We start from the raw sequence: 12,561 nt of genomic DNA on the forward strand, positions 1-12,561 counted from the left end.
CTAAAATATTCTAAACCGTGGCGAAGCACGGGTAACCTGCTAGTCTTAAATATATACAGCCCCTTGTGTAACTGACTGACTCACGTATACAAATTCTAACCCACTTCTAGATGAGCTAGGAAGATGCGGTTTAAATATATACAGCCCCTTGTGTAACTGACTGACTCACGTATACAAATTCTAACCCACTTCTAGATGAGCTAGGAAGATGCGGTTTTAATGAAGGTTCTATGGATTGGCTTTTAGCTACTGGATCGTTTCAAGTGACGAACCATCTTTTGTGTGTTATTTCACACAATTCTAAAAGAATCGTATACTAAACTTTCCCTGGCGTGTAAAGAGCAAGAGACTCTTCAAATCTAATACCAATAGATCAGTTGCGCTTACTTGGGTGATGTTTCAAAGTCATAGAGCAGGAAAAATGAGGACCAACGGAATTTTTCTTTATCTCCTACAACTTCTAGATCCCGAGATAAATCGATTTAAAAAATACCGGTAAATCGTAAACTTTGACGTCACGGCATACGCTCCCGTAGGCGATGACCTCACAGCAAATGTCCCGAGCAAAGCTCCCTTGCAGGCAACGCATTAATGTGTTTGTGCGCATACGTTTCTGCGCATTTCTTTCTGCTCCTCCGCTAGCGTGCTTGCATAGTGGCGCTACCTAGCGGACAAAAATAGCAACTGCGTTAAGTCTGACGTCACAAATCTTTGAACTTTTTCATTATAAAAATTGAATTTTCGACCTTTTACAGTTGTTTTTTCGGAGTTTTGACCTCAGATTCGGATTTTTCCTAACTTTTTACATAGGAATCGACCATTTATTTATAATTTTTACCCATTTGCAACTGCTCCATTGTATAATATCCCCAGGGCAGGGAGTCTATTGTTTAATGAGCACTTCAAAACGTGTTTTCCCTATAGCCTGCGTTTTTATCTAGTGTGTCTATTAATTAACTTTTATAAATCTCTACTTTTGATTGATGGGTTTCCGATATACTTACACAATATTAGAAGGCACCTACTGAACGCACCACTTGTGAACACTTCGTGATGAAATCATATGAAACCCTTCGTCATCACGATATCGTCTAATTATAATGATGTGAAGCCACCCCAAGATTTATTCGAAATCTTGGCACGAAAACTCATAGTTATCCCCCGAGATACGATGATGGTGCAAGGTCAAAGAAAGAGTTTGGATGGAGGAACACAAAACGCCTCAACAAGAAGTAGTTGAAGTCAATGGAGCATGCGGAACTGGAATACGGAGAGTTATAAAAAACGTATTACCTATGTGAGTGGATAGAGAAAAGAATTCCAAAACAATTATCGAAGAATGTGGGATGACTGTGAGCAAGGATGATCCCCGCAAGTCAAGAAGGTAATGGCAGCCACATGTACAAGAAGTATAAGAAGACTATGGTAATTCACCTGAGGAGATAGACCACTATGCTACACGCATGAGCCACAGTACACAACTTAACTACCTATTATTATGTTTGTATTAAAGAACTTATAAACGTATACTTGATTTCAATAAATCTGAAATGCTCTTAAACTGATCCTAGGTACTTTGGTCGATTCAGTCTACATAAACATGTACTAATATACCTAATACCTTATCATAAGTAATAGAAATCAAATACCTAACCACTGGGTATTTTAAATGCGAGAAACTTTGAAGCTGCATAGAAATTCATTTTAAAATATGAAGGGGAGAATGATCAACAACGTTAAAAATACGATATACGTATTAAAGAACTTATAAACGTATACTTGATTTCAATAGATCTGAAATGCTCTTAAACTGATCCTAGGTACTTTGGTCGATTCAGTCTACAATCTACATAAACATGTACCTACTAATATACCTAATACCTTATCATAAGTAATAGAAATCAAATACCTAACCACTAGGTATTTTAAATGCGAGAAACTTTGAAGCTGCATAGAAATTCATTTTAAAATATGAAGGGGAGAATGATCAACAACGTTAAAAATACGTACCTATTTTCTGTCAAAACTAGGAGGTATTGCCAATATACTCCTTAGAAAAAGGCACATTTCAGCGATTCTGGCATTCCAAGAGCAACTTTTCAATCAATCTAGGTTCTACAATAATGAAATACACATAGGTATACTGACTGTGACTGACGTCTATTATAGCATGAGTTCTAATATAAGAGTAATCGAAGAGACCTCTGCTCGAAGACTGATACCTACCTATAAACACAAGGTGATAATATTCACATTGCCAGAAGCTGCACCAGTATATCACCCAAAGGAAGGGATTCACCAGAGTTCCCTATTTCCTGTAGACGGATCATAGAACATGCTAAATCATTAGCTCACAAAAGTAAGGAGTTGGATAAAAAGACATTCAACTTGAAAACGATAGTAAGTGCTTATCAGTGTACTATGAAATTTCAGACAGAATTTCAAAAGCTAATTTTTATCCTAACATTACGACATGTCACAACTACTGTCTGAAAAAAATTCAATACCACCATTCGCTCTGATAACAGGGGTGACAAGTACCTATTGGCAATTCAATTGGAAAATTCACGCCTACCATCCCATCGCATGCATCACCTTGGTGAAAGAATTGAAAAACTAAAAGCGCGGTTTGACAGAGATATGTATGAGCGCAATAATAAAATTATAAAACATTCATTCAAACTGGTACCGTAGGCAGAGAGTGAAGAGAAAGGAATATAGGAAAGTAGAGGAGGATTTAGGGAGAAAGGAGGAGAAGAGAGTAGGTAGAGAGAAAATAAAAGAAAGTAGAGAGAAAGAAAGACAGGGGAATATAGAGGGAAAGGACGAAAGGGATGATAGTAAAATGATAATAGAAGAGGGATAATAAAAGGATGTGTAGAACATATAGAAGAGTTAGATATAATACCTATGAAGGTAGAACAGACAAAAGTGGAAGGAAAAGGGGCATGGGATTAGTGACTTGGGGAGAGAGGAGAAAGGGAAACAAAGGCAAAGAGAGGATTCAAAGGAAGAGAAGGTGTATGAAGAACCAGAGAGGAGGTATTGTGGACAGGGAAAATGTATGAAGGACAGGGGAAACTTATATTCTCTACCTGGATTGCAAAATTTACACACCTGATTCGAGAGAGGAAGAAAATATTTCTGTATTAAATATTCATGAAAAAGATAAATTTATAAGCACAGCAACATGATTTTATATTCTCTACCTGGATTGCAAGATTTACACACCTGATTCGAGAGAGGAAGAAAATATTTCTGTATTAAATATTCATGAAAAAGATAAATTTATAAGCACAGCAACATGATCATGTAAGCCATAACAATTCATAAAAGTGACTTATGATGACAAAATATACTAGACGTACTTGAACATGAGCTTCAAGAATTCTCTTTCGAGATTCAAGATGGGAGAAAAGTGCCTTAAAGTGTCAGATATGTAGGCATAAATTTAAAACTAATCCATGCATCAAGTTCTCTTAAGGAATTAATTATTGAAGAAGAGACCAAAGGCATAGTTGCTCTAAGTATGTACCAGTACAAGTACCTATTTCTAGAGAGTTTGAAGCCCCTCACGTGCTCGATTCTGGCATTCCAAGAGCACTCTTAAGGAATTTATTGAAGAAGAGACCAAAGGCATATAGTTGCTCTAAGTATGTACCAGTACAAGTACCTATTTCTAGAGAGTTTGAAGCCCCTCACGTGCTCGATTCTGGCATTCCAAGAGCAAATCGGTTATCTTGTGGCATCGACTAATGGTACTCTAAAGAGTGCCTTCAAAATGTGATACTAAAACGCAACCTTGCATTACAAATGAGAGGATTCAAAGGAAGAGAAGGTGTATGAAGAACCAGAGAGGAGGTATTGTGGACAGGGAAAATGTATGAAGGACAGGGGAAAGGATAAACCAGAGAGTCACATAATCAGGTTCTACAGTTAGCTCATTGATCATAATAAGAGATGATCATAAATTACGAAAATGATCCTCACTGACAAATCAAAGCCCATCCATACAGGAGACATGTATGAAGGGACAAGGGAGATGTATGAAGGGCAGGGAATGTAAAAGGGACAGGCAAAGAGAAAAATGTTTTGAATAGAATGGTGGAGACACATTATGTGTTTTTCTTTTTTTATGGCTTTGAAATTCAAATCCACACAACACACACTCTCCTACACACAAGAGCTCATGAATATTTTAGCAGGTAGATGTATGAAGGACAGGAGAGATGTATGAAGGGACAAGGAAGATGTATGAAGGGCAGGGAATGTAAAAGGGACAGGCAAAGAGAAAAATGTTTTGAATAGAATGGTGGAGACGCATTATGTGTTTTTCTTTTTTTATGGCTTTGAAATTCAAATCCACACAACACACACTCTCCTACACACAAGAGCTCATGAATATTTTAAACACAATTTGAAGGAAGGTAATGATTTCAGATCGGTGAAAAGGCAGATTTCTTTCCCTTTTCCCTCGACCTTTTCTTTCCGTTTAAACGTAGGTATATTTTACACAAGTCTAGAAAAGACAAGGTAAAGCTTTTGTAGAATGTTGTGTAATGGATACAAAAGGGTTTGGGAAAATCGAAATTCCTAAATCCTAATATTGAGGCATGACCACCTAGTCCATTGGGTCTTCCAGTTTCCTCGCATGAGATTTCGGCTTTGTTTTTAATTTACTGGTTTTCTATGAATGTAATATTGTAATGTAGTTAGGCACCTACCTAGATAGTACCTACAGTAAGTTTTGGATTGGTAATTTTGAATCCAAATTTAAAATCATTCGCATACCTAGGTATCACAAAAACGTAAACACAATATTATTATACGGTACCAAAAAGCATAGTTACTTACCACCAAATAATGTGGTACACAAGAGTTTGGGGAGAGATTCTTAGTAGAAATGAAGCTGATCCTTACCTGCAACAATAAGAAAACACATCACATTACCTTGGTATTGTTGGAGACTATTATACGGTACCAAAAAGCATAGTTACTTACCACCAAATAATGAGGTACACAAGAGTTTTGGGGAGAGATTCTTAGTAGAAATGAAGCTGATCCTTACCTGCAACAATAAGAAAACACATCACATTACCTTGGTATTGTTGGAGAGATTATAAAGAGCTAGGAAAATGTGTAAAGTGTTAAAAGCAAGTTAAACAAATCATTTAGAAATAAATAAAGTAACAATACTAAAGGGCAAATTCAAAATATCTACCTAGGTGCAAATTTGCAAATGTATGAATGAACCAACAAACATTTGGTGCACATAGCTACATAGCACATCCACTAGAAATGACAAAGATGACACATCCACTAAAAAATCATTTCATACTAAGTCACTAAGTGTGGTACTCGTAAACTGTCCCAAATCGGTTATCTTGTGGCATCGACTAATGGTACTCTAAAGAGTGCCTTCAAAATGTGATACTAAAACGCAACCTTGCATTACAAATCAGTGTGAGTTGTACATTCAGCAGAATGTGAGTACTAAATTGCTATAAGAGGTAGGTATATTATACTATGTAGGTACTATGTAATTATATACTGTTATGGTGGAAAGATAGGTAGGTACTTATATAATAATGTACGGAGTTCACCGTACAGTCTACACTGAACCGAATTGTTAGGTGTTAGGATACACGATACTATAGGTAAATATGTTGGTTAGGAATTAGAATACTAGAATACATCGTTAGGTGTTTGAAAACAGAAATACCTACATACATCGATGGGGAGGGGAGGATGCACTCGTATTTTCATTGCAAATATAGAGGTAGGTACTTATAATGTACGGAGTTCACCGTACAGTCTACACTGAACCGAATTGTTAGGTGTTAGGATTAGGGTTGCCAGATCATTTTCAGCCCAAAACGGGACAAGCGACCTGAAACGTAAAAAAAAACGGGATTTCGGATGAAAATACGGGACAAGCAGCTTTTTAACCCCCCCCTCCTAGCCCTCACCCTGCAATTTTTGGAAGAAAAAAAAAACACTCCATTTTTAAAAAATCAACTGTTTTTTCTTCAGATTTATTAATGAAATTAGAAATTAAAAATTATTCACTTCTCATATTTTTGGAAAATTTTAATTTTCTCATAGAAAATTTTAATTTGTTACATTGGTAAAGATTAATTACCGGAGGAGATGGTGAAACTGGGGAAAATACGGGACACGCGTGTCCCGTACGGGACATTTTGAAAAGTGCCCAAAATACGGGACGTCCCGAGGAATACGGGACGTCTGGCAACCCTAGTTAGGATACACGATACTATAAATATGTTGGTTAGGAATTAGAATACATCGTTAGGTGTTTGAAAACAGAAATACCTACATACATCGATGGGGAGGGGAGGATGCACTCGTATTTTCATTGCAAATATTACAACTTATTTCTGGACATGGTCTTCACTTGACTGGAGTGGAAGACCATGTCCAGAAATATGTATGATATTATACTTGACCATTATCTCAAACTAAACAAAATATTACAACTGGTGGAGATGGGCATACTAAGTACTAAGATACAGACCACTAGAGTCGAATTTAGTATGTAGTTGTTTCACTGTTTTTTTTATTATTATTATTATTATTTACCTGATATGTAACGCGCGGAACATTGAGTTTAAATTTCAACAACTTGGATGGAAAAGTAGGTATCTGTCATTATCCGTACTGAGGTAGAGGACTAGACTGACTAGAGGTATAGTTAGGTACGCCTCACTATCACTATGTATGTTATGTCTCTCACCGATATCCAACAATTTATAATGTGGAAATTGGAATCTTTCATGCTTTCACCGAAACAGTTTTTTGTGTGTTTCTTATACATCTCGCCAGCTCTAGGAGAAACCCAGCCGTTCCGAGAACAAACTTTACCTGTTTAGAATAAAGTTCACCCCCGGGCAGGATCCGAACGTGTGTCCTAACGCTTACAAGGCAGGCGCGCTACCACCCAAGCTAACTAGGCCTGGCTAAAGAGATGTTATGACTTGCTCTGGACTCAAACCACCAACTGGTATGACACACTGGTGAGGAGGTCACTTATGATAATGACATGCGTATTGCATACCCTAACGCCTTCATATCGGTCTACTTTTACATCACCATAGCAACACCAAACAAATCGTTCTATGTTTACCACAACTCCCAACAAGTTTTCGTGGTGTAGCGGTTATCACGTCTGCCTAACACGCAGAAGGTCCCCGGTTCGATCCCGGGCGAAAACAATTTTTGTCGGTTCATTTTTATTTCTCTTTTTTTTGCCTGTCAGAAATAGAAGGTACTTTGGTTGAAATATGTAGGTACTAAACATGGCAAAGAATACCTTTTTCTGGTCCAAGAGTGACAAGTGAAACTGATAAGATACTAGGTAACCATTGCGAGATGGAGAGTATTAAATGTGACGATGCCCTCATAACAGGATATCCGCATTTGCACTCCTTGGACTCCGAAAGGAAACACCACGTCTCCAAACACCTTGGAAATAATATTTTAACTGAATATCAGCAAAACATTTATGGGATAAAAGAAAGTCACTGAAATAATTTATTATTTGTATTAATTTCCTTAGTTGATGTTTTTATTTTGTCCCCTTTCCCCTCGCCATGAGCCAAATAACCCCGTGACAGATTACATTTGATTAGAATATCTACAGAACAGGGATTTGGTGAAGACAGAAGAGATAAATAAAATAATATGAAAAGTGATACTTACATCTCTAATTAAGTTTTCGACGGTATTTTCCGATAAATGGTCTAGAAAGTTTTCAGGACTACTGGCAAATGTGATTGTAGCATTGAAAGGAAGTGGATCAACGGCGGAACATACTGTGTCAACCATAAGGCTATCATCGTATGTAAGAAATCCGCCATTGTCTTTCACATAACTTGATAAGTCGTCTTCTTCTTTCATAGTTAATCCATAGGTTGAACAAACATTTTGTAAAAGTGAGTATTGCTTGAGAGGTCCATCTGGTAGTAATGAATGGAATGGTCCACCCGCGTGTATGTCTTGACCCGTATCACAATCCATGGACAAAGGAGAAGAAATTAAACTTTGGAACTGATTATATTGATCCGAATAACTTGCTGTGCCACCGCCTTTTAACGTCCCGAAAAAAGGAGGTAGAGAAGCTATGATAGGGCTGCCAGGTGTCACATGATTATTATCTCTACCACCTCCACCTGCTCCACCTAAACCACCTCCTAGCCCTCCTCCTAGTCCTCCTGTAGCACCACCACTGCCACCACCTACCAGATCTCCTCCAGTGAAATTACTACTTGAGGAGCCACGGGATCCTCCACTACCTGAGCTGCCTCCTCCACTACAGTTGCCTCCACTACCCGTCCGGCTATGTCCTGCCGCCGCCATCAAGATCCCTTTCACTCCACTGAGCTTGCCTCTGGCTATCAACGAGTTGATACATCGTCTGTATGCTAACCAATTCCTCCTTGTGTCATCTTCTCGTTCCTTCTTAGGGACGTGATAATTGATAGGTTCTTCTTGCATAGGAGGTTGTATCTGTGGAGGTTTGGAATCGGCTGGAGACATGATTGACTGGAGAGGAGTTCTCTGTATGACTGAAACTTTTTGGCATCGTGGAGGTGAGGAGCAGGAGGAGTATTCTTCTTTCACTTTGATTTCTTTCTTCGTAGGAAGATATTCCTTGCGTTCTGCTGAAGTAAGAATGTGTCCTCTAGCGAGTATTCTTCTTTCACTTTGATTTCTTTCTTCGTAGGAAGATATTCCTTGCGTTCTGCTGAAGTAAGAATGTGTCCTCTAGCACCGTAAGGTACATCTCCTCCTAGAATGGAAGAGACAAACCTTCTGGCAGGAATAGCATCTTCTCCTTTATTTTCCACGTCCGAATTAGTTGCTTCCTTGTAGGAAGAGGGGTTTTTTCTTTTATCCTCATCTGACTTTTCTGTGCTTTCTGAAACATACAAGGATATAGAATTGTACGTTAAAATTTAAAATACATACAATACCTACTAGAACTTTATTTAAATTACCTACCTACATGTTTATAATTTTTTCCCCTCCGGTGCAGCGTTTCCTCTCTGAAGAGCTAGAACACAACATATGCTTGTCCCAATGATCAACTTTGGTGTTATAGTGTTAGGCGTTAGGTAGCCTACAAAAGTAATCTTTCGCAAATTATGAACTTTTTGGGAGGCATAGCGTTAGGTAATCTGCAAAAAGAACCCTATCTTTAATTTATTTTTGAAATCCATTTCGAATTTCATGTGGAACCAAATATTATCTTGCTATTTTTGGTAAATGGTTACGGAAGACGAGAATATTTTCATCCTGAACATATTAAATCCGTGTTTTAAAGTGATAAATAACGTGGTGTCATTAGTTTTTCGTTATCTTTCACTTTTGAGGTCTTGGGTATAAGGGGTGTCAAAACCCTTAATAAGAGTTTTCTTATATTTAAATTTTCGAGAAATGATTGAGATAAAATGTCCTTTAGCAAGACAGTTGAGCTGATGAGTAGATAAGTTTGGGACGGAAGACGGAACAATATACAGTCATGGGTAAGCGAAAGACTAACCATGACCTATAACCTATAGTGGACAATATGGATATGGACAGAGATCACAGAGACAATAGTGCATTTTAGATGAGAGTATCAGTTCTTAATTCATAATTCATAATCGTTTATTGACAATAATTTTTGACAATTTACATAGGGAGAAAGGGTAATACAATGGTAGTATCTATATATATAAAAGAGAAATATGGACGGGTCATGTATTTATGTATGTCTGTCCGAATTGTTTAGAGAAAACTGTAATAGATATCGAAAAAGTGTCAGCGAAGACCCCCAGTAAAATTGTCGAATCTACCCAAAAAAATTATCAGACCTTTAAAATTGTAAAATTCCCAACCGTTCCCGAGTTATGGGCCTTTTCTGACGGCCAAAATGTCCCATAAGAAATACACAGGGAGTAGAGACTCGAGGACTCAAAGCGAGAGGAGAATCTTTTTCCTCCCGCAGAGTTTTAGCTTCATTTTTAGTTTTTTTATGTTTTTAGTTTTCTCGGTTGAACATTCGTACTCGCTTTGATCGAAAGAAAAATATTTTGAGCTTTACGACTTTGTATGAGCTTATTGTGGATACATAGATTGTGGATACCTACGAATTAAATTATAACATGACCTAAGAAATAGGATACATAATATATTATATTAGATTATGACAACTTTTAATTCTAATAATAGAACACGTTCATTGGATCATAATGTCATAAAGAATAATTATTTTGAATTGTATATGATTGACTACACGGCTATTACTTTATCGATAAACGATAAACTTGACAAAGTGACAAGATTTGTGAATATCAAGGCTGAGAGTAGAGTTTCCTCTTGAATATGTCAGAAAGAACTAGAATACATACGATACGGTGGTACCTACGTACACATTGACCTTGTTCTTGTTTAGACTACACGGCTATTACTTTATCGATAAACGATAAACTTAACAAAGTGACAAGATTTGTGAACATCAAGGCTGAGAGTAGAGTTTCCTCTTGAATATGTCAGAAAGAACTAGAATACATACGATACGGTGGTACCTACGTACACATTGACCTTTAATTATCTCATTATCATCTGTAGGGTTAAATTCTTCAAACTGAAAATTATTTTCTCTGTTAACATTGAAATTATTTCCTAAATCATGTTCTACATTATTAGATTCATTTAATTTTGACCCTACATTACTGAAATGTTTATTAAATATATCTGCAGCTTCTATTTTATTGTTTAAACAGTCTATTCTTAGATTATTCCTATCAGAATCATTGACTACTTGTATTTCTGATCTTTTTTGTTTTTTATTTTGTTTGAATTCTTTTAAAATAATCCATACTGTTCTCGGATCTGATTTACCTTCTTCAATTTTTCTTATTAAATAATCATCACGAGCTTTTTTTACTATTATCTTTAATTTTTTCTTGTATGTATTAAAGAATGTTCTGAGACTTTCATTATCAGGATGTTTAATAACTTGTTTTGCAAGTTTTTCTCTAATTCTAATGCTTTTCACTAATCCTACTGTAATCCAAGGTTTAATCGGTTTAAACTTTTCTGATATTTTTTTCACGCTTGTACAGTTTTCTATTTCATGTTTTAAAGTACTCTGTTCCTTCGTTTATATCGTTGGATTGAACTATGTTAGTCCAATCATAGTTTACAAATATATTTTTCAATTTTTCATAGTCTATTACACATTGACCGTGTACTACTTGCTACTTGCGTACTAAAGATGTACCTACTACTTGCGTATTATACATAATTATTACGAAGATAACATGGCTTTGCCAGCGGCTAAAGGCCGATCAGAAAAATACATATGAATTTACTTTTACCCCGTTGCAAAATTACCAAAAATCACATCAGAAGTACCCAGAACTTCAACTTTTAAATACGAAATACCCAACCACACCGGGGATTTAGCTCTACTAACGGTGATGCGTTGGAATTTCTATTTTATTTCTTCACTTTCACATTCTGAAGGTGGTGTTTAGATCTTACCCACAAAGATAAATAATAAAGGTCCCTCGAAAATACAAAAGCACCAGATTGAAAAGAGGATTCACAAGAAAAGGGAAAGTGAAAAGAAAGAAATATTTTTCGTGGAGGTACATAATTATGTTTGAAACAATAAAGATACCAGACACAGAGAGACAGAGGATGATGAAGAAAAATACCATGTAATTAAAATCTCTACTGCTGCTTGAAGATTTTTTTCAACACGGAAACAACAGATGGCCAAAAAAATGAATAGGTACCACATTTATTAGCCCTTTCTGGATCGTAAGAAATAAAACGAGTTTTATTAGTCATGGGTATATCAGCTAAGAAATAATATTATTAAGAACAAAATTCTCATTGATTGTTCCTACCTAAATGCAACGTTACAAAAATATGCTCGAGAGGAAAAATTCACCTATGAATATTTCTATCAATATTTTGTCCGACAGAGATCTGTTTAAAAAGTTTGACCAACAAGTTAATCTTTGTTTTTTTTTTTTTTTTTTTTTTTTTTTTTTTTTTTGGGTTTTATTTAACGTGGCAGGATTCTCAGTCAATAATCAATGAAAAGAATGAAAATTCTCAAGGTCTTTCTGAAATACAGAAAGGATTCATAGAGAGAGAGGGAAAGTGATTTTAGAATTCATTCAAATCAAAAATACCAGATGAGATGTAGAGCAGTAACTAAAAAAATAATAGTATACCTAGTTCTTCAAATATTTACCCTTTTATCGTGAGAATTTTCAAACCAGGTGTAAAAAGTTATAATTTGAAGAAAACATATTGAATATACAATATATTAAAATATAATATTATGGTTAATTTTTTAGGTTCCACATAAATAGGTACTTCAAGGAAATGGTTCTCTCCTTTATTTAATTTCATCCTTGAAGAATATACAAATTAAAACCCCAATATTTGGGTACTTCTGGTACCTATGTATTTAAAGGTACCTACTGGAAGATTTTTTTTTTTTTTTTTTTTTTTTTTTTTTTAGGTTTTATTTAACGT

At 36.0% G+C, this 12,561-nt stretch overlaps 1 protein-coding gene and 1 non-coding gene across 2 annotated transcripts; one reads left to right on the top strand and one right to left on the bottom strand.

Annotated features, from left to right (window-relative positions):
• The first annotated feature begins 7,159 nt into the window (after nucleotides 1–7,159).
• Trnav-aac lies at nucleotides 7,160–7,232 on the top strand. Its single transcript has one exon. It is a non-coding gene; the product is annotated as a tRNA-Val (tRNA).
• A 358-nt stretch (nucleotides 7,233–7,590) lies between these two features.
• LOC103505339 (transcriptional regulator ovo-like) lies at nucleotides 7,591–8,966 on the bottom strand (the record flags this gene model as incomplete). The annotated part of the gene is given in 2 exon segments (XM_026820676.1): nucleotides 7,591–8,703; nucleotides 8,706–8,966. Coding segments are annotated over 2 exon segments (1,329 nt in total), but the record flags the coding sequence as incomplete, so codon positions are not given.
• Nucleotides 8,967–12,561: the final 3,595 nt, after the last annotated feature.

Source organism: Diaphorina citri, unplaced genomic scaffold, assembly GCF_000475195.1.
Source record: "Diaphorina citri unplaced genomic scaffold, Diaci psyllid genome assembly version 1.1 scaffold166, whole genome shotgun sequence".
Classification (NCBI taxonomy): Eukaryota; Metazoa; Arthropoda; class Insecta; order Hemiptera; family Psyllidae; genus Diaphorina; species Diaphorina citri.